This window comes from Tyto alba, unplaced genomic scaffold, assembly GCF_018691265.1.
Source record: "Tyto alba isolate M040663 unplaced genomic scaffold, T.alba_DEE_v4.0 Super-Scaffold_41, whole genome shotgun sequence".
Lineage (NCBI taxonomy): Eukaryota > Metazoa > Chordata > Aves > Strigiformes > Tytonidae > Tyto > Tyto alba.
This window is the reverse complement of record NW_024881317.1, coordinates 3938072-3961337: the sequence shown is the minus strand read 5'-3', so window position 1 is coordinate 3961337 and position 23266 is coordinate 3938072. Positions and strand designations below refer to the sequence as shown.

The following is a 23266-nucleotide window of genomic DNA, read 5'->3' as shown; positions in this document are numbered from 1 at the left end:
AACAGTATCTGTCTTCAGTTTACCTAGAACAAATCCCCTTCAATTTATTTTTCAGTTTGAACTCCAGCAGTCTGTGGGCTTGTATATTCCTATTTGCTTTAAAGAGATTCTGTCACTATTCTACGTATGTCTTCCTAAATCAATTAACAATCTTTCCTTTTTCCTGTGGCTTGACTATATTTAAACCAACTTTCTTAGCAAGGGAGGTTCTTAGAAAGTGCAGCATGACTGAACTTTATCCCAAGGTGATGTCATGAGGCAGCCCTGGAGTCCTTTACTGTTGCTTTCTGTTGCGGAATGGCTGGTGAAAGTTCCTAATGGAGTTATGTCATGCTCTGAAATTGTAGAAAAGTAATGTAGGTGTGGATGGCTCAAGCTGCAAAGTCAGGCCTTCAAGAAGGCTTAGGAGAAAAAGACCAATGGGCAAATCGTAGGATGTGGCCATTGGAGAAGATCACTGAAATGAAACAGGTCTGGGAAAAAGAGAGAGGCAAGTTGAAGAATAGCACATTAGACTAAATTCTGCTTTGTCTCTGGGCTGCTGGGTTAGAACAGAACTCATCTCTTAAAAGCTACACTGCTAATATATTTGTAAGTGTGAATTTGTGGATTCCGAACATATTTGGCTTCTTTGTTGATAGCTGAAGGCCCTTGGCTTAAGCCTTGACAAGAAGTCTCCTTACTGTTGGCTTGCTTCCATCATCCTTAAAACAGCATTAATTATTTTTAATGAAGAAATCCTTTCTACTGCCAAATGACCTTTCTGAAATTCAGTGAGAGCTAGATTTTTCCACTTCTTGCTTAGGCTCCAAGATCTACAAATACACATGACCATGAAAGAGATTAGCACAGAGGAAACTGATGTGGACTGATTCCTAATTCCAAATAAGAAAACTAATTGGAAAGGCACAATTTACAACTTGAAGGGAGTATAAGAGCTCCCCTGGATTTCAATGACTGAACAACCCAGTGCAGTTTCATAGTTATAAACCTGGAATTGAATGATATTGTATAACATCTAACTACTCAGCCAATACCTAACACAGAAAAATGAGCTTTTTTCAATAAGCAGTTGCACCCTGTAATTCTCCCACACAAGGACGCTGTACAAAACTGATGCATTGGGACACTGCCTCCAACATAGTTTCTGTGAACAGTCAAAATCCTATACAAAGTGTGATCAGACTCCTGCAAAGAATGAGGTCACATCATGCAGAGGTTTGTCCAATTTACAGGATTAGCTTGAGGACTGCCAGCAATATTTGGGATCTCAGGGGGGAATAAAGGAAGTTGTACTCTGTAGTCCAAGCAAACACAATATTGTAAGCAGACGCTTCTTTTTATGGCTGTCCTCCCAGTTGCTTCTTTCTCCCTGAGCTCTGAGAAGGTGGGGAAAATGCTGTTTGGAAGTGAGTAGGTGACACTGCTGGGCTGATCTGACCAGCCTTGTATTCTTGCAGTGGAACTTCCCATTGCTAATGCTGGTTTGGAAGATGGCACCAGCACTGTGCTGTGGAAACACTTTGGTTATTAAGCCAGCGGAACAAACTCCTCTCACGTCGCTGTACATTGGCTCGCTGATCAAGGAGGTAAGGACATCTGAACATCTCATCTAGGTACTGTTCTTTTAAGGTTGTAAGCAAGACTATTTTGAATTGGCTGTGTAGGTTTTTAGGTTTTAAAGATGTTAAAGCCTCACAGAGGAAAGTGAGAACAACCTCTGTCTTCAGTCTTTTCTTACAAAGGCCTTTAGGACTGTCAGTGGCTGACTGGGAGGTAGCAAAATTCACAAAATGTGTAGGTTCTTCTTTCCCAGGAAGCTGCAGAGAGGAAAAAATGGTGCTTTTATTCCTCTGTCTTGTCTTCCCCTCTCCCAAATGAGGGAAAGACTACAGCTCAGTTTTATTAGACAATGGGACAAAGAGTGTGATTATAAACACAACACTGCTGTCTACCATTTTTAAGTGGGATAATTCAACCAAGACAGTGTCATGGGAAACAATTCTTTATCATTTCTGCAGTTTATAGAACAATTCAGCTGTGCCTGGCCTTTAAAGCCAACTTGATACTGACGTAAAAGGAAGATCATAGGCTGGGATTTCAGAATGTTGGTTTAGGGCTTGTCAGGTAGGATTTCAGGTGCCCTCAGATCTATTAATTATACAGAGGTGGTGGGAGGTTCACAGTACCTTCCAGGACTAGTCAGTACATCAGCTTCCAAAACCTATGTATGTGACTAATCGTGAGGAAAACTAAAAGGGTTGCAGACAGATTTTTGCCTCTCAGCTGGAACAATGTGTATGTTAGGCTCGGTCTAATGATAATTTTGTATGTTCTTGGCATAGTGTGGGAGAAAATAGGATATGCTAACAATTGACACTTAGGGCTCCTCCATCAGGAAAGGCAGTGCAAAAATACTACCAGTTATGTATCTCCTGCAATTAATTGACTTAATAAAATTACCCAAGATGAATGAACATAGGGTGCAGTTGTCATGACTTCTAGTTAGCCCTGCCGCACCACTGGTTTTTTCACTCTGACATACAGCTCCCCAAACACAGGCATAGCATTCCCCTCTAAAACATTCAGTTCTAGTGAAAGTCATTTTTTGAGCTGAAATTCTAAGTTGCCTGCTCCTCACAGTTGTCCTCCAAGGCAGAAGTGTAAATAGAGCAGAATAATTTTATTTGAAGATGTTCCTTTCTCCACCCAAAATTAGCTAAATTCATTGCAGTTTTTCAGAAGAGTAAGTTAAACTTTTGTTTGGTTTTTTGTTGTTGTTGTTGTTGTTTCTTTAATCTTTAAAATTATGTAGAAGATATTAACACACAAGCAAAGCTATGTGTTGTTAGGTTCAATGAAATAATTTTGAGTCAACCAAAATATTTTGGCTTTCATTTTTGCTGAAAAACAAAAAAAAAAGCTTTTTGGCTCAGGGTGACCTGAACCAATTTTTTGCTTCCTTGTGGCTTTGCTGCTGACTCCAAACACCATTACTTGCACAGTTTGACATGCAGTATTTTCTGGAAAACTCATTAGCCAAGATGCAGACTCTATTAAACTCACTTTTATCATTGTCACACCCATAGGAGAAATCAGATTGCCCTTCCAATTTACAAAAAGTAGAAGAAAAAAAAAATTTATGAAGATAATTTTTTTGCAAGATTGTACATAAGCAATTACTTCCATTTTTTTCTGTATTAGGAAGGAGCAACTGCATTTATTGAGATTTTATATTAAAAAGAGACAAGAAATGATGTGAATGTTTAATATCCTGCAATTCCATTGTTAGAAAATGCAAGGAAAATAACCCTGTGCAATCAGTAGTAGGGGAGGGCTAGCCTAGAAGACCATAATCCTTGAAACTCTTGTTTCAGGAAATAAAAACAGACCAGTAAGTCCCACACTTCTCCTTGCAGTAGAATTTCACCTAAAGTTTTGCCATTTGTCTCTTTTGGCAAAATTACTAGTTGGCTAATCTAGGTTGTAAATGTGGTGGAAACTGGCATAAGTCTGTTACCATCTGCTCTTGTATTCCTGTTTTACTAGCCCCATCATCTAGTGAGGTTTCACTGACTTCTTAATCCCTCTGGCCCATGAAGAACCACAAATGTCAACCTTTGTTCAAAACAAACTTTCATTCATTTACCCCTTGGCTCCAGCTGCACAGCAGTAGACTCTAGTTTGGCCAGAAGACTCACTCTCTTTTGACTTGAAACTGGGACTCCTCCAAGAATTCTTACTGAAACTTGGCACTTCCTAAGCATGGCTGTTACTTTCACCCATGTCTACTCCAGCTGGTAGCACACAGCCATGTTACTGGAAAGTCTGGAAAACAGTGGTGTATCTGGTACGGGCTGCTCGTCTGCAACTTGCAGTTCTCAATTGCAAGGAATATAGTGCAACTAACTGAAGCTGAGAGCTGAACTGCATTCTCATGAGTGCAGATCAGCCCCAGAGTGCTCAAAATCTCTCTACAGAGCTGTATTTAACCTCTGTTTTAGGTGGGTTTCCCTCCAGGTGTGGTGAACATTGTGCCAGGCTACGGCCCCACAGCTGGAGCTGCTATTTCTACCCATCACAGCATTGATAAAATTGCTTTTACTGGATCAACAAAGGTGGGTAATAGATTTCTCATAAAACACCTCCTGTTCCTCTTTGCATTATCTTCTAAGACTGTCATCTGCGTTAAGACCGGACCAATGAAATGTTGATGATTTCTGTGTTGCCAACACCACAGTCCATCACATTCCATGTGACAGGATTTCTCAGAAGTGATTGGGATTTGTCTAATTCAGCTCCTCATGCTTGTGATAATGTCACATCTCTGCAAGCTAGGTTTTGCCAAACTGCCACGTTTCTGTAAGAACTGTAAGTAATAGATGCTCTGACAGAAGGTAAGACAGTCTACAGGAGAGGCTGGCAGTGACTTAATGTCGCATCACTGACCTGATGGAGCTTCTGGGCAAGTTTGCCTGCCAGTCCTGCCCTGCGACCGTGTGCAACTGGAAAACATGTCACTCAGAGCCTTGAACAATTCTTCCTCAGCTTCAGTTACCTCTGAGGAACTAGGACTTCAATAAAAACATGGCCCTGTGCCCGAGGCTTCCTCTGCTGACGTGAATGGGATTAACAGTTGAACTTCTTTTGAGATGTGCACAGTAAAGCACCTTCTATTCAGTGTTTTCCTGTTAATAGCTATGGATGCCTTGCTTACAGGAGGGGTGGAAGCAAGACCCCTGCACTATTGAGACACCTACAGCCATCCTCTTCTGTACCTGCACGCGAGAAAGGAGCGCATGGCTTGGCCCAGTCTGTGGAACTGAGCACAGCTATGACATGCAAACATACCTGTCTCCAGTAATCACTGCTGAAATTTCTCAAACTAAACGTTGCTTAGAAATGTGAATGTTTTTCCACTCACTGCTCTAGATTTTTCTTGCAATATACATGCACCCCCTGAAGAGAGGTAGTGTCCTAAGAATGGAAATGCTGACGCCAATGGGTGCAGTTGAGGCAAATATAGTCTCTTTTATTTCTTTGAGTAACATTATTCTTGCTGAGCATTTGCCAAATTCATCCATTCTAATGTTTATCCTCGTAATTTCAGAGTGTAATCTAAATGTATAGTGATGACAAATTACCTTGAATAGTATTCTTGTTTGGTAAAGGTAACTCACTCAACACTCAAAAGTTGCTGCATTTAGCAACAGTACCATCTAGTGGCTTTGTGTCTCTGCTAACTGCTTCACTTATCCCATAGGAGAACGTGTGTTAAGCCTTGGTTTCTGTTCAGGGATCATAGGAACAAACACAAACGTAATAAAGTAAAAGTTCACAATGAGCTTTTACTCTCTTGATAGTTGGTCTAATCTAGGAGTTTACCCAGTTACACGCTTCTCACTAAATCCTAGATCAGAAACCTTTAGCCCAGATGAGACACTGGCTGTGTGGAAACAATAGAGCTTATAGACTCATCCAGCCCACATGGATCTGTTTGGGTTTTTAATGAAAAAGAAGTATCCAGTGGATTAGGGGCAGAAGGAAAATCTCAGCTGCTGGAGCCTGTAGGCAAAACTCCTATAGATATTGTGCTTGTCTTCCTAATCCATGGGTGTGCAGGAAACACCGAGGGAGACAGATTCTTTGCTAATGCATGTGTAATTTAGAAGGGCTTTCTTCCCCCTCCACCCATCTGTGAGTTCAGCTGCATCTCTGCAGTATTTGCAGCATAATGCTACTGTTTCTGAGCCAGGAAGTCAAGCTAATTCAAAATACATTTTGACTTAGTTTTTAAGCCCCAGCTTGGGCTCAGTGCCAGCTTGGAAATACTGATCTTAAACTTCACAAGAATTTTCCCATCTAAATTTCTTCCTTTCCCTTAGTTTATTAACTTACTCTTCTTTGGCTGGCTAGCTTGTAGTAATACCTGTTGTGAAGCTATGTGTATCTGCAGCAGCATGCATCACTTGTTTCTGCTGTTTCTAGCACTAGGCTGCCGGGTGGCTAGAGATGATCTGTACTGCTAGGTTCAGTCTTGCTCAAGTTACAAAGGCAAACCTAGGAGAAGAACAGACCCATAACTGCCAGCCAGCTGCCCCATGCTTTACTTGCTCATAGCTCCACTCCAGGGCAACAGTATTTTTAGGCAGAAATTAAGTTAAAATTGCCACATGCAAAGGTAAAATACAAGAAAACCAGGTGTAAACTGAGGAATTTAAAATCTAAGGTCACGCTTAAAAAATAACCTGCCTAACAATGGAAGTTTCCAAATAGTTTTAGCTCATACTGTTTCTAACAAAATCAGATTACCAAATGATTCTGATGCTTGATTTATGTTCTTCCGAGGCATGCCATTTTTAAAACTGAAAGAAATTGCTGTTTTGATGTTACCAGTATAGAAAAGAATTAACACAATCAGTCAGAATTTGGGGAAAACATTTATTATGAAACAATTTTTCTGTGGGGGAAAAAAAAAAAAAACCCTTAGTTTAACATTACTTTGATTAAACTCTGGAAGCAGAGTAAATCCTTCCCTTCAGGAAAGGGTGGCCAGATAAATTCTACCAGATGATCAGAGCATGTTCTTGGGCAGAAGGTGTCACAGCAGAGCTAGCCAGAGTTTGTCTGTTGACATCCTCAGGTATGGCCTTGGAAGGAACATGTCTCAGCTACTCTTGTGTGTAGAGAAGCTCAGCCTAAACTGTCAGAAAGAAATAGCTTTCACCTAAATGTCAAAGTATCTACATGGCTTTCTGTTATGGGAGTGGTAACAGAACAGTGAGTTCTTGCCATTGCCTTGGCAAGATCTACTTTAAGAAGTTGAATTCCCAACTTTAAAAAGTGAAATTTGTAAATCTTGATTGCCAGTGTTGCTCACTAGTTTACACTGGGTGGAAAATGCCTTGTTCTGCAGCTCTGGTAGCAGATAACTTCAGGATACAGTTCCTGTAGCTCTCCCACATAGTCTGCCCTTTCAGGTCTGCCTAAACCAAACGTTAATTTTGGGGCTGGTTTTGACCCAACTCATCCCAACAGCAGGAAGCTCAAACCGTTTGAGAGCGCTATCCCTGACTTCTACCTGCTTCAGCCACCCACCAGATTATTCTACCTTTGCTAACATCACACTTGACACACTGAGTTAAGATTTTCAGGGAAAACAGCTCCTGACTTCTTTGTGTCTCTATGCTACAGGTTGGAAAACTGATCAAGGAAGCTGCTTCTAAAAGCAACCTCAAAAGGGTGACATTAGAGCTTGGAGGGAAAAACCCCTGCATTGTGTGTGCAGATGCAGACTGTAAGTATTGGCTGTTGTGTTTATTTGCTGTTAAGAGTCTGAGCGTGGTGCTTCTTGTGTGTCTCTGCTGTCCTTTGGCAGCTAGCAGAGCTGGTGTTTGCCACTGCATCCACCCCAAAGGCTAGAGGAAACCTCTGTCCAGAAACAGAATGCAGTTTTGCTTCACTGGAGCTCTTGCCCAGCACAGGGACCATTCCCATGGCAAATGAGTGGAGCAATATACTTTTGCCTTCCCTGGGAATGGCTGCGGTTGCAGATAAATCTTGCATTTGTTTATTTCTGCAGTTGCAGTGCTTCCTTTTTGGTTGGCAGTACTGCAGAGCCTGACCCAAGCAGTGGGGAAAGCAATTTTCTAAAACGCAGCCCCTCTGCAGGCATTCCTATGACTGGAGAGTTTCGTAGGACCTGATCTAATCCAGCCTTCACTTCTATCCTGGGGGTCTGCAGGACTCATTTCACATGTTCTGTTGGGACTTTATTGCATTAGTGAGTAGGGCTAGGAGGCACGTGTAACCTGTGACCACCAAAGTGGCTGGAAAATCCTATTTGGCTTGGGGAAAATACTCTCCACTCTCATGCACAGCAGAGGTTGAAAGCCAGAGGTATTTGTATCACCTGCTAATAGTGAGTGTTGCGAGGACCTGGTCCAAGCTGGCTGTACAACAGAAGGGCACACTGCTGTCTAAACAATCCCTACTGAAACCAGTCTTCAGGAACCAATGCACGGTATCTAGGAATCCACATCTGAGTTTCCACAGCAAGAAAAACTGGTTACTGACCTCACTGAGTCCTTGTGGAAAAAAATATCAGGAGCTGTGGCAAACTAGACCTTGAGGCGAAAGGCAAGAAGAGGGGGTGGAAATAATAAGAGATGTTGGTTTGGGGGCAGTATGAGGCCTTGTGAGTGCCTTCAATGGGTGTGGACCATTGTCAGCATTTTTTAAGGAGGCTTTCAAAAGAGAAAGGAAAAAACAAGTCTAGAAACACTGGAAGGTTGAAACTGTGCATGTGGTAACCCTTTTCCCTCCTGGGCCATGTTGCAGTGGACTTGGCAGTGGAATGTGCCCATCAAGGCGTGTTCTTCAACCAAGGGCAGTGCTGCACGGCTGCCTCGCGAGTGTTTGTGGAGGAGCAGATATATCCAGAGTTTGTCAAGCGCAGTGTGGAGTATGCCAAGAAGCGACTCGTTGGAGACCCCTTTGATGCCAGAACTGAACAAGGGCCCCAGGTAACTGTGCCTGAGAAGAGTTGTTGTTTGGGTTTTGGTTGTGTTTTTATTTAATTTTCCTTGTGTAAATATTTTCCTTACGAATGTGGTCCCAGCAGAAGTGCCGAGGGGTGAGTAATGTATCACGGCTTTATTTTTCTCTCTATTTTAAATATCAATTAATCACGACTGTTGAAATGTTACGTTGTAATTTTTTAAAACACAAATGTATTTAATTCACTTCTTATCCAGCTTTATGGAAAAGGCTGTCTCCCTTGTACAGTAATACAAAGCATGTTGCAGTGAGCAATAGCAATGCCCAGAAGAGTACAGCTGCGGAAATGGCCATTCAGCTACTTGGCTGTGTCAGTGATGACAAGTAGTTAGAGCCCAGGGACTCCTAAGTCCCTACTTTCCCTCTCTTCCTCTGCTCCTTTTCTGATCCTTTGGAGAAGTTTCAGCTGAATTATGAGGAAGAACCATGCCAAGCTGCTGTCATGACCAGCCTCGTCAATGCTTCCAGAGTCTTCCTCTTATTTTTTCCTTCTGAAGCAATCTTAACTGTGGTGGAGAGCTCTGGAGGAAGATGATCCTTGAGTCAAGTCTTCTAACAGGGCCACTGTTTGCTACCAGAAATAAAGGGGGAATCCCAGAAATCTATATCCTAGGCCTTCTGTTCTCAGTATTGCACCGTGAGGTTTTTCTTGATGATAGGACCCCTCAGAGAAGGGATGGCTGGGATGACATCTGCCTCTCCTTATCTGGATCTAGGCCCATTTACATGATTCATCCATGGCAAAACCTCATTACGTGTTCTCATGCATGGGGAATATGATGATGTACATCCTCTGTTCATGCTTGGGCTACATCTATCCCTGTAACTTGCCTAGAAAGAGATTTCAAAATGCTCAGCAGTCTTATGACAATAATCTCATGCTGGAACTTGATTCAGAAGAGAGAAGATGACTCTCAAGCTGTTTCAAGGTCTGCTCTTACCTTCTGTTAAGGGCTGTCAGCTTATCTAGCAGTAGTGGAAAGTGAGCTGCATTTATAGTTTGTCCCATCAGGACTGTGTTCACCTGGCTACTCTAACAGAGACCATTGATTTAATGAGAACAGCCTCTGAAATCATAGGGAGTATTTGTGAGGTTTTAAAAGGTGAGACACTCTGCAGTGAGCAGAACATGTAGAACTGGGCTGCTTATTTCAGTTCATCCATGCTCCCAGCTCTTGCCAAGCTGTCAGAACGCTTTCCAGTGAGCACTATGGCAGAGCATCATCCTCTGGTATCACTGCTGTGGCTTAAGGGACACTCTTAACATACAGAGCTATAATTAAGGGTGACAGTAAGTCAGCATAGCAGTGTCTGGTCAGATTTAAAATGTGGCCCATCTGTCCTCTTTCCCTGTTCTGGCTTACCTGTTATACTTGTAGCTAGGAGAGATAGCACACCCACACACACACCTGAACTTCTGTGCATGCAACTGTCAAGCCCAAGATGGGAAGGTGTTGAGAGAGTAGGAGGAAACTGTTAATCCCAAAGCTTTTATGTGGCTGCCAGTGCAAAGGAATAACCGCTTCCTCTGCAGTTATGGGTACTCGCTCTCTGAAGCCTATGCTATAAGATGCAACACACAGAAATTCAAGCAGAAGAGAGAAATGATGTGGTGTCACAAGGATTTAAAATACCTCCAAAAGTAGCAAAGATTCACACCTGCCTACAAGTTACTGTTCAGATGTGAAGCTTCCAGGTCAAGTTTTTCCTCTGTTCCTGAAGTAACCTGCTCTGTTATGAGGGTTTTTTTTTTTTATTTTGAACTGATGGATAATGGAAGAGTCACCAGGAAAAACAATCTATCTTCCTCTTCTCTTTCATCTCTCCCTGTCAAGCCTCAGTTGCCTCAGATCCAGGTTGTTGCTTTCATTCTCCTTCTGTGTGGGTCAGTGTGAACATACACAACAGCGTTATAAAAATGGCCACATGCTGTTGTGCAGACCCTGTTCTGGGATGATCACTGGCTTAGAAGCCAACAGTGGGAAGGAGCTGTGGAGCCAACCTTTAGGCTGACGGTGGTTGTAGCCCATGATCTTTTTGGTCCTACATCAGTTCCAAGTGCTTGTAGCCAGACAACAGGTCATGCAACTTCTAGTGAGTTCAGAAGGTGTAAAATAGGAGAGCCTCTGCAGTCCAGACTTTGAGGTAGTGCTCCATGAAACCAAGCTGCACCATGGCTGAGTGTAGTGCTCTAAGTAGCTGCTGAGACAACCTGGTGCAGGACAGCATGGGGTGACAGAGAATGCTGTTCCACAGAAACTTACAAAGTTAACGTAAAGTGGTCCTGTATGCAGCTGTTTGTTCCTCTATTGCACTGCACTTATGACTAGATTGGGGAACTAGCTGATTCAGGACTAATCCAGCCTTTTTGGAAGCGAGAAAGAAAGGTTTTACACAGGTCAGTTCCCTGGTGTGGATTACTGTGCACTGGCATGGATGCTCGTGGCGTGAGTGTGGGAAAAAGACCGTACCAGATGCAGTATTGGGTTATGCTGATAGAAACTACACTGCTCTGATCAAAATTATGTAAAATTTAAACAGTATGAAATTGAAACAGAAATGAGGCATACTTGTGATGAGACTTCTCCAACACTCACATGTGTCTGACTGTGCTGGCTGGCTGGAACTTAAAAGACACCACAAGAAACCTGAGGGGTGATCAGGACTATGAGTAGGGTGCCAACCTCAAATGCAGACCAAGGGCATTTTTTAACTTTGGATTCCTGTGAGCTGTATCACAGGAAGTAATAAAGTAAATCTGCACAGATGGCAAACTGGTTAACGAGTGCATTATACAATTGTGAACAGCAGACTTCATTAGATGAGACTTATGTCCTGGTGGACTAGAACAGGGATTAGATTAGAACAAGACTAGAGTAGTTTTGTTATTGTAGAACACAAAATACTGGGATTTATGGAGTATAAGACCCGGTTTACAGGGATAGAAGAACAACTAAGGCTGCTTTATGGCATTTGCTAGCCAATAGTTATTCAGCCCAAAACCTATTGTTTGATTTTTTAAGATGGTGAATGTTTTCCTTAGACTGTAGGCATTTGTGTACTTTAGGATTAAAGTGTGAAAGTAAAATATGTAAGTAGAAAGAGTCTGTGTTCAACAGTCTGTTGGACACAGTTGTGCAGTTATTCTGTAGGATTACAAATGCTAGGTTTGGAAAAGGAAAAACTGCTCCTTGCAGTCTTGACTTAAATGAAGCAAGATACGAAGATTTGGGGGGTCTCAGATTTTCAGCATTGCAGTGATCGTTAGAAGCCGCCTTCTCTTTTGATTTAGATGAACAAATAGTAGAATTTGCTTTACCAGATCATGTGTTTTTAATAGAAGTCAATGCTTGAACCATAAATAATAGTGGAGTAGGGGACAGAATTTAAACAAGCCTTGCAAGCTCCAGTTACAACGACAAACAGTTCCACCCTTGCATGTCATTTTTACAAATGTTTTCTTTCCCCAGTGTCTTTTCATCTAACTATAGTTTGCCTTGCAACAAGTTACAGCTGTATAAATATCCTTGTTTTGTTTTCTGTGATGTGAAGTGGATGAACTGGATTGGTCTGGATCACAGACATGCTAGGATGGAAAGCACTTGCAGATATTTCCAAATTATTTACATTTGGCAACTAAGCAACCAGACAAATGGACAATATGTATGACACCTGCCAAACTTGCTATGTGACACTGTATCCTACATGAGGGCATACATTTCCTCGTTCAGTAGCATGTATCAAGTGTTTTCTTGGGTAGCATCTTAACACATGAGAGAACATGAGCACTTAGTACAAGCTGTTCACAGTGCATGTGATATGCACATCTGTGTGGCAGGAGATGTGCTGTTCTCTGTTTTCACTGTGTACCAGAAGTACCCCAAGGACACCCTCCTGAAGCTTTGATACTTGTCTAAAAGCATGAAAACTTGGATTGCGTGTGGCCAGGATTAACTAGGGACAGGATATAGTCTGTAATCTGGAGGAGTTGGTGTGGAACACTCCATGTAAATAGTCCCAACTGGCAACTGGCCCTACTGAAATAAAAACAGATGCCTAGGGAGGGGTATTGAACCAGTGCAAGCATCTGGAGATACCTGGTGTTCAGACTAACCTCCCAGGCTGCCAGGGCACCTTGAACCAGTGGGTGGGCTCTTTTATTTAATCACCTTGATGAATTTGTCGAGGTTTTTGTTGATTTTACTTTTTTTAAACATCTCCATAAGTCTTTTACCATCTGCAGCATGCTGTGATGAGGTGTTTCATCACTTAATTATGCATCAGGCAAATAGCCACATCCATTTGTTTGGAACCTGACAGTACCTGCAGTACACAGCTGCATGCAGAGAACAAAAGAAGGATCAATACTGATCAGAAGTGCTGTGGGCTTTTGCGCCTCCTCCCAGCACATGACCCACTGTGTTTATGGAGTACGTGGTGTCTCCTCCGAGTCCCGGTGCAGGGCTGTACAACTGTCTGACTTCAGTGTCCTGTAACTGGACTGGCCTTTCCCCACTTCTATGGAAACCCTTAGTTTAAAGGCTAGTAGCACAGCAGTGCTTGCTGTTTGAGGTTATTGGATATTTAGGTGTGGGTGGGGAGGAGGTAGACAAGGTTGGTAGTTAAAAATGAAGATATCGCTCCTAGTTCAGAGAACTAGAAAATGCTGGGATGGTACTAGTCTGCAATATCTGTGAAAGGTGATTCTGATTTTAAAAGTATGGCTTCAGTGCAGTAGTTGTTCTGAAGTCACCCCAGTAATAGGGCTTATCTTTGAGGCTGTTCATAGAGGGTGCGTGTGTGGAAAGAGATGGAGGCAGAGCTCACTGGGTTCTTCCAGCTGGGGACAAAGCTGTGGGTGAAGCTGCACATTACAGCAAAGTCAACTGAATAGTTTATATAACCTGATTCTCTCTGCCTTGCACTGATTCTGTTGCTGGTCAGATCCCTTGCTGAGCTGACTGAGATTGCTGGCCCAGCAAAACCCATGTCAGGCTGTTCTCATGGTGTTCCTGAGCTAAATCAATGCGTGGAGAAAGTCAGTAAGTCCCTTGAGTGAGGCAAGCCGTGGGAGTGCATGTCCAGGATGCGAAGGAAGGAAAAATGGGGAGACCCCTTCCATGTGGCAGCAAACTATTAGATCAGATTAAACTATCACATGTAACTTCACCTTCTGTTTTCTGTGGCTTAAGGCTATGCCCACGTCCTGTCTGTCAGCAAGCTTATTGCCTGACTGCTGTATCATAGAATGAGATGTAAACTTACTTGGTTTGACAGTGCCCTGCAAGTGTGCCCCTGGGCGAAATACCATGATTCTAGTCTCTGGAACAGTGATAATAAAGGCACTGCTGTCTGTTTCTTTTCCTTTTGTGTCGGACAGATTGACCAAAAACAGTTTGATAAAATCCTGGAGCTGATAGAAAGTGGGAAGAAAGAAGGGGCTAAGCTGGAGTGTGGGGGTCTTGCCATTGAAGACAGAGGCCTGTTTATAAAACCCACGGTGTTTTCAGAGGTCACTGACAACATGCGTATCGCCAAAGAGGAGGTACAGTACGAGTCACGTGAACCTTTATTTGCTTTTACTACTGTAAATTGGAAAGAAAAGAGGTATGGTTAAGGTTTGAAGTGAAAATCTGAGAGGAGAATAGAAATTTCACTTATTTCAGTGTTTTAACAGCTGCCTAATGCTGAAATTAAATCCATTTTACTAATGAAGTATTTGTAAGGTGAGCTTCAATTTTGAGTGTATGTGCACGTGTGGGGGGAATTGTGAGAGGAGAAGGGGGAGAGCAGAACAGGCAAAAAAACTGTCAGAATGTTTTAGTAGCAATTTTTGTTCAATTAATAGGTGTCTGTTTGCCAGTCCTTTCTAATGCCCTGATGCTTTCCCCCATTTTGTTTGATTTTTCAAAAGGGAAGTAGCCTTGTGAGTGTACTCACTGGACACTAACAAGCACGGATAAAAACATAGTGATAATACTACCCTACAGCTTTTGGGTCTCATTTCGGGAGAACTTGATATCATGCAAAATATAAGCCCATGCCTTACTTACATACAGCTTCTATAAATGCTGCTTCTGAATAAGAAATAGTGGTGATGGAGGAGTTTGTCTGAATCCTTGATTTTAAATATAAATAACTGAATAAAAATAACTGAAACTGTAGCAGGCTGGAGCAATTCTACGTATTCTTTGCCCTGAAGTTCAAATGTTTTCTGAAGACAGAGTTAAGGTCTCCCACTCTATGCAGATGGATGGTTGTACATGCTGTGTGCTCTTATGCAGCCCCTACTAAGTGGACTTGAAATTGCTCAGCTGTGGTAGATGATGATCCAAAGTGACAGAGCACGGTATGATGCGTGTTCTTACCCCATTACTTCGTAAAAAAGGAGTTGCTTTATTGCAGAAAGGTGCGACAAGAACTCTAGGACCTGAAGCTGGTGAGGAGGGAAGGAATGGCCCTACTGTACTGTAACTGAAGAATTTTTCTCAAGTAGCCTTAGTATCTGAAATAATCTCAGATTCTGTTCTCATGGTGAAATCCCCTGAGGCTGACTATTTTTTTCCTATATGAAAACACGGTCAAAGCCAGCAAAGTGCAGATCTAATACTCTGGCTTTCATTATTTATATGCAGAAAAATTGAACAAGCTGCATGTGATTAGATCCTGTGATATTCCTTTGAAATACAAGTTAATCTACTTTTCATCATGTTCCCCAATGGAAAATAAGTAGTTGCCAGAGCCCAACTGGCACTTGTATTTTATAGTTTAGCCTAGTGCTTTTTACGGGCCTGCTTACTGTTCACTCCTGGCAAAATGTTTAGATGTCTCAGATCTGCCACAGAATCTCTAAGGAACCTGGGAAAGATATCAGTCAGCCTGGGCATGAGTTGCAGTCTAAAAATAGAGGGAAAAAGAGCTGAAAATCCCATGACAGACCTTTCTTTAATGAACTGACTCCAAATCCCAAGTCATGATTCATGAAGCTTATCCAGTTTCATTCATTTGTAGTTTTGTTGCAAACGCACGTTCATCCCTTGCCTGGGTTCAAGGCTCCAGTTAAGTACCTGGATCTCCCAAAACAAAGACATTTAGAAACACTTGTATGAGCCTAAAGGCTGGGCAGACTGCTTAGCCAGGCCCTCAAGGTGACACAAGTGAGACTGTATCTCACCTTTGGTGGGGGTTTATTGTAGTACAGGACCATGCAGGCCAGAAAAGGGCCCCACCTTTGGTACTGTACTTGCTGAGAGACTCCATCCCAGAAGTTGGGAGGTATTGTGTAGGCCGGCTGCCTTTATACCAGCAACCTGGGAAGCTAAGTCTGTGGTCAAACCCATACGTGGTAAATGCACTGCATGCAAATAAACCACATACGACAATCGGAGTTAAAACCAAGGAAGAAAACTTGCAGTCTTTGAAATACATTAATTACTTCTTGACTATACTCAACTTCTGAGTTCAAAAGGAGAGTTGTAAATGGACTAAGGATGAATCATTTGAAACTTGTCCAGATCTAACTCTGCTTATTTTGATTGTTATATATGATCCTTTAGTTGTTGGATCTTAGCATACATTAACTACTACAGCACATCACTGTACTTCCTTTGAAGTCAGTTTAATGAGTACTTTTTAAAGAGACTCTATCAGTGACTTCTAGAAGGCTAGTGTATAACATTTTAAATATAGTATCCAAACAAAGCATCTGATTCTGATTACTTCAAAATTACAATGATTAGCAAAGGCTTTCCTGTACTAATGTTTGATATGTGCAGATTTTTGGGCCAGTTCAGCCAATAATGAAGTTCAAGAGTATAGAAGAGGTCATAAGAAGAGCCAACAGTACTGAGTATGGGCTTACAGCTGCAGTGTTCACGAAGAATCTGGACAGAGCATTAACGCTAGCTTCTGCATTGCAATCGGGAACTGTCTGGTAAGCAGTGTGGGACCAGAGCATGGGCTGGGATTTTGCTTCCTGGGAGGGGAAAGGGATGTATGGTTTGGAATCATGTGTAAGTGCTGAAGGTAAGATGTATTAGTAGTCTGCTTAATTCTTGATATTCTGCTTGGACGCAACATCCATTCATCAAAATAAGGTGGGGAGGACCAGACAGTCTGGCAAGAAATGGACTGTTTGCTTATTCAATCGATGTAGTTCTTCATCTGGAAAACTCTGAAAATGAAGGGGCTGTGTAAGTTCCACCAGACATGATGCCTTTCAAAAATCCTGTATGTAGAAAAAAAGCAATTCTTATGATCTTTAGTTAGCATCAGATGGGGTCTTAGATGCACAAATCAGGATGAACAGTAGATGGCATCACACCACTGTCAGAATAAGGAGCTATTTTTGCTTACAAAATTTCTTTTCTCCTATTAGAATTATTTTAAAGATGGAATCCTGATTGGTTTCCCACTCAAGATAGGAATTTGATCTGAAGTCTGATTTAGATGCATACAGAGGATTGATTTCAGGAGTTGGCACCAGAAGAATCAGCCTCTGAGTAACATTTACATAAAAATGGGATGTTGGGCTTTGGAGGATACACGTGCGGTACCTACACCACCAAGCCATTCCTGTCTCTCTTCAGTCATTTGATCTTACTGAGATGCTGATGAAGTATCTGCATTAACTTTTTCTACCTAGTGTCTATAGAAATGGGCTAACGCTTTCATTTTACTGAGACACAATTGCCTAATGCAGTCCAGCTTTTTTCGATACTTGGAAGTGGATGGTGGGGCCTGCTTGTGAGTGATTAGACAGTTTTCTGAGAAAATATGTTTGTTTCAGAATGTGCTTCATTAAACTAGGGAATAGGTTGGAGTACTTATATTAAGCATGGCTCTGAACCACAGCATGAATTCTAGCTCAGGCATGAATGTCTTAGCCATTAGAGACTATGAAGTGATATGTAGATCAAACTGAGTACCACTCAAATATTTTCTGTGTCTGTAGCAAAATTAAGATTTTATTGCTAAAATCTGATTTCTCAAGTGAGTGAATTGCATAAAGAGAAAACTGACAGATTTCAGCCTTTTTTGTATTGTTGTTGTCATCGTCTTCTTGGTATTGAATTGTCTTTTTACAATTGATGTTTTTATTGTAGGATCAACTGTTACAATGCGCTCTATGCACAGGCTCCTTTTGGTGGCTTTAAAATGTCAGGCAATGGCAGAGAACTGTAAGTTTTGCTCAATATCTTGTTTATATGTGGACGGTGAATGCAATAGCAATTGTGATTCAGTGAAAATAATGTTGAATTTGCTTTTAAACTACCAGACCTGCAGTATGCTGCACAGGGAGGTGCCAAGCCAGTATAGCGTCGATCGTAAAGCACAGATGTGAGAATATGAGTGGTGTCTTCATCCACTTTATAAGCTCTAAATAACTCCAGTTCAGTCAATTCTGCTTGCAAGCATTTTTCCTCACTAATTAGATTTTTAGATCAAGAGATAGGTATGGCACCTTGGCTGGGGACACTGGTATCCACCCCAAACCTCTTCCATCTTTATTTGGTGGTACCTGGGCCTCCCTCGACTGCTATATCATTGCTCCTAGTTGGACCTGTCTGCACCTCTGACTTTCTGATGTTGGTGCTAGAACAACAAGAAATGATCTCCAGAATCATTCTACCACCCACCTTCCAAGCTTGGTGCTAAACTACAGAAGGACCCTCTGTCCCTCTTCCCCAGCCTGACCTGTTGCAGCATGGCCACCAGATATTCCAGCTCTAATTAGTTACTAATGCAGAAATTCTGAAACCAAGGTCACCCTATAAGTGAGAGGTAGAGCTGAGAAATTGACTTAAATCTTGTATAGGAAAGAGGCAAGCTTTATTACACCATTCAGAAGACTCCAGAGGAATCTAATACACCTTTTCTTTCATAAGCCAGATTTATCTCCACTAACCATTTCCAATAGTTGTTCTGGAGCATCTGCTGCTCTGAGACATTCAGATGCCTCACTGGCTCAGCACAGCAAATGAATGAATCCTCAAATGGGACATATATATTGAGACCTTATGGTTTACTTTGCCTGACTGCCTGGCTAATTAAAGGATGTCAGGGGTTTATGCCTTGGGCCAGGCATGGGAATAGAGCCAGTTTCCACCAACCAACACATAATGCAGTGGTGGGGGCTGTCATCAGTATGCGTTTCTGGAGCGACTGTGCCCTCTTGGTTATACGTTATCTTGTAGATAGAAGCATAGAAGCTTGCTTTCACTGAAAAAGTAACTTTAATTGCTGTCTAAGCACTGATAACTATTACGTGAATGCTTCTATGTGTTCTCACAATAGTACTTGGTTTTCACTAGGCAGAGTCACAAGGTGTCATCTTGGGGGTTACTGTGACAAGAAGCATTCCATGTTTCTTTTACAACAGGGTGTAGTTGTGTGTACTTACATGCATGTACTTAGCGATTATTAGAGGTGGCGGGCCAAATTCATTGCTGGTGTAAGTTACTTCAGATCTGGTTTTAATGGCCTGATGTCATCTACAGCAGCTGTTGATCAGAGGCTAAAATGCACTTGTGTAGAAATCCCTTATCTCAGGGAAGTACACATTAACAGTTGTTTGTCCCTTTCCCTCTTCTCTCTTTTCCAGTGGTGAATATGCTTTGGCAGAATATACTGAAGTGAAAACAGTCACCATTAAACTCTCCCAGAAGAGTCCATGAAAACAGAAGGCCTAAAATGCTGACACTCTGAATGTGACACATGGGGGATGTGTTCAGAGCAAGGGGGAGGGGAGGGGTAGGAAGGAAAATGAAAACACCTAACTTTATTCCTCTAGAAACACTGAATCTACTGGACTCCATTTTGTCAAGTGGCTCTTCAAAAACTGATTTAAGTGGCCCTACTGGCAGCATAGCACACACTTGTGCTGTACAAGTCCCTGGCTGTACATCTGTCTGCTACCTGTGACTAAAATGCTGGCCAGTCACAGTGTTTGCAGGACATCTGCTTTCAAACTGTACCCATGAAGGACGTGGACATCAATGGCATGTTAGAGGGACTGCTGGTACCGTAGCATGGACTGTTAAACACCTTCAGAGGCATATGGGTTTCACTTGGCATAAATGGACTTGAGTGGTAGGGTTAATACAACTTGACTGAAGTTGGCGGAGTTTGTGTGAAGATTGCAGTTGGAGTTTGGAATGGGAGTGCAAGCTTTCATGGAAGGCTCTGTAAAGAAATTCTCTTTGAAAGAGCTATCTTGGTCTCTCTAAAGATACATGCATTCTCCATATTGGTGATATTCTAGCCCTGAATGAGATCTGTGGGAGTTTCTCAGAGGACTCCTTTGGGGCCAGTATTTCACCCAACAGAGCTAGATTTTTAAGTGTCCTTGGAACCTGATGTTTTGGTGTGCGCACATTCCACATGCTGCAAATGCAAGTTACTGACTTGCTAACCCTTTTGGCTCCAAATGAGTCACAACTGTATCTCAAACCTTCACTATAGCACTTTTTGCAAGAGGATTTTGCACTGTACTTACCGTGATGACACCGAGTTGAATGCTAAGCATGTAGCATGGTAGATATCCCACAGAAAACATCCCACGCCAGTCCTTCTGATCTGGCGGAGGGAGCAGAAGAGCTACAAGAAGCTGTCCTGCTCTCTCCTTCTCTGTAACTTTCAGGCTTTGTGAACATCTCTTCATTTTTTGAGCCAGAGCTATTATTGTGAGAGTAAAAACTTATAAGCTCTCACTGCTTCTTTATCCCATATGAATGTAGCTTAAAATAAATTTCTGGAAGTACAGTATGAAAAGGCAGGTGCTCCCAAGCACACACTGAGTGCTAAAGATGTGGGTGTACAAACCAGTTACCATGGAATAAGCTATGGCTGGACATAAATGTGTCAGCAGCTTTGCAGTAATTGTCCTCGTGAGTGCTGTCATCTTGTGGCAAGCACAGAGTAGCTGATCCTTCACTGAGGAATAAACTGTCGTGAATGATCTCTTGCTTACAGCTATATAAGCATGCACATACGTGAATAGGATCCATGCAGTGGCTGTCACACCAGGTTCATGGCTTAGTACCTCCTGCAGTAACTTCTTTGCACGCCCAGACGATACTATGAGATTAACGACAAGCCACATGCTGTCTTCAGTTCCTGAGTTCACTACTTTCCCTCTGCCTCCTCCTCCTGATTCTGTACTGGAGAACCACTGGCAAACGTATGGGAAGTTCCATGTCCGCAGGAGCTGTAAGTATGCAGGAGTTAGTGGTGTCAGCTTGTTAGGAAGTTTACCTGATCTTGCTGGGATTGTCCTCTGAGAGCAAACTGATAGAGGTTCCTTGTGGCATATCAACAGATCTCCATGGAGCACGGGTAGAGATTGCTGCCTGCAGTTTTCAGGATGTCAGGGCTTAAAGCAGAAATTCAGGTCTAACCTCTATTCTCTGATACAAGCAAGGATTTAACCGGTACCTTCCTTTGCTCAGATACACACCCAGTCTGCAACAAGTTCTGTTGCATGAGTGGGCTTTTTTTGGAGGAGGAAGGAAGGTGGGTGGCGATAAGTAAGGAAAAAGTTTGCATGAGCCTAAACTTCCTTATTAGTTAGTGAATGTTGAAATTGCACTTCAACACTGCTTAACTTCTTAAATGACATACCTCCAACAGTTGTGTATAACTAGGTGCCTGTCCTCCTTGGGTATGTGAGACAGGTAAATCTCCCCATCCAGTGAAGAAAATGTCCTCCCTTCCCCATGAAAGGCCAAATGGGAACATTGTAAATAAGTTTCTATTTTTATAAAACACGTAGAGTGCAAACATCTTCTCAGACAAACATTTTACTTTTGCCTACTTGATGGTTTTTTAGGGCTGCAGTCAGACAGTTGCGAGGTAAGGCAAACAGTAAAAGGCTGGTTATCTTGATGTATCTCCGTATTAATTTTTCATAAACAGTGGTGAAACTGAAATAATCTGAAATTCTTAAAATCCTACTATTCTGGCTTTATATGTATGATATATATTTCACCTCTTTTTTTTTTTTTTCCCTTATCAAGTTTTAAAAAAGTCAATGTATCTCTTATTGTATAAATCAGGGTTTGACTCTACACACTGAATTTTCTAAGTTATATAACACTAGACACTAACTTTAAAGTAACCCCTTAGAGGGTATATATTCTTTCATTGCACAGTAAGGCTTTCATATGAAATACTACTTTTTTTTTTTTTAAAAAAAAAAAAGAACTATATTTATAAATTAGGATACAGTTAATCTAATGTATTTTTATAGCTAAGGGTACATGAAAATGCTATGTTTAAACCTCATGTATATATTTAGACTATGGGTATCTTTTTGTAATAGTTCTTGTTCCTAATAAATGTTTAACTTTGTGAAATGGTTTCTAAATGCTACATATTGATATTACTCAGAAAGGAAGGTGGGGGAGCAGGAAACTTCTATTGACTTTGCTAATTTTAACAGAGGAGTAACTTGAATGCTTTTTTATTTACACTGATTAGTGCTTTAAGATAATTCTGACCTCTCCAATGCATGTGTTAAGACCCCTTCCATCAGCAAGCAACTCCCAATCAACTCAATCCTCCTGTCAGTGTTTTTTATTTCACTCTGAATTTGGCCCATTGTGTCAATAAAAGTAAACACTGGAAGGGGTTACAGTTTCATGCTTCTAAAACAAAATGGGCCTGTACTGCTGTAGTTACCGGAGGCTCTTCCTTGAACAGCATTGTATCTGTTCCCCTTGATTCAGTGACCCAGCAGTATTCCACAAGCAGAAATATACACTGGGCTCACAAGAGACAACATAATTTCAAGGTATTTTTTCTACCTGGCAAAACTGAACAGGGAGTGCATGCTTACATGCATCTATCTGGGGATTCAGTATCTCATGGGGGGATCGTGAAGGAACCTGAATTTGGATTCATTTCTGCGATTTGTGAAGAATTGGCCTGTTTTAAAAAAGTAAAGTGCCGAATGTGGTCAGTGCTCTATATGTAAAAGCCAGAGCGTGTGTCTGATAGCTTATCCTTTAAGCAGTCACTTTTATAAGTTGTGCCATTTACAGTAAGCGGAGGGGGAAGGAGAGCAGAGCTGCAGCTGGCAGGGACCAGCACAGCTGCTTGCAGTTCAAAGTAGGATGGATCTTTCTTGCCTTCTGAGGTGAACCTCAAAATGGAGAATTTGAAGGGACCATGGACTGCACTGCCAGATGGGGCTTCCTGCCTTTGTCTGGCTGCTTCCTAAAACCCTTTGAGACACTTCCATCTCCAGTATGACTCTGCTAAATGTGTCCCCATTCCTGTCTTATTTCCCTCATCTACAGTGTAGATAGAGAGCAAGAACATACCCATACCACTGTCTTTTAACTCTCTTCCCATCCAATACACGTGAGACATACCTGTCATCTCCCCACACAGGCCAAGCTAAATTCCTTTAATTTTTCTCTTGCTAACAGCATCCCTCAGGTTTAAGACTTTGGAAGAAGGGAGGCTGGAGATACAAAGGAATTACTGTAAGTGACATAGTGGAGACATATGCCAAGAAGAGTGGGATGAGATTTGTGGGGGAAAAAAAAAAAAAAAAAAAGACCACTAGCTTGAATGTGCGGAGAAATTCTTGCTAGGGGAAGTTAAAGTCTCTATTGAAATAAAGGAAAAAAAAAGTTATTTTAGTGGGTTTTCAAACAATTGTGCTAAAAAAGCTGTAAGAAAGGTCTGGGTAAGAGCCAGG

General features: G+C 41.9%; 1 protein-coding gene across 1 annotated transcript in view; it reads left to right on the top strand.

Annotated features, from left to right (window-relative positions):
• ALDH1A3 (aldehyde dehydrogenase 1 family member A3) overlaps positions 1-21914 on the top strand; it is a 37169-nt gene extending 15255 nt beyond the window's left edge. The window contains exons 6-13 of the mRNA XM_032994341.2: positions 1461-1589; positions 4005-4118; positions 7195-7297; positions 8341-8525; positions 13940-14104; positions 16335-16492; positions 17664-17738; positions 19163-21914. Of these exons, the coding sequence (XP_032850232.2) occupies positions 1461-1589; positions 4005-4118; positions 7195-7297; positions 8341-8525; positions 13940-14104; positions 16335-16492; positions 17664-17738; positions 19163-19235 (1002 nt within the window). The 3' untranslated portion in view covers positions 19236-21914. The remainder of the gene's footprint in view (positions 1-1460; positions 1590-4004; positions 4119-7194; positions 7298-8340; positions 8526-13939; positions 14105-16334; positions 16493-17663; positions 17739-19162) is intronic.
• The last annotated feature ends 1352 nt before the right edge of the window (positions 21915-23266 follow it).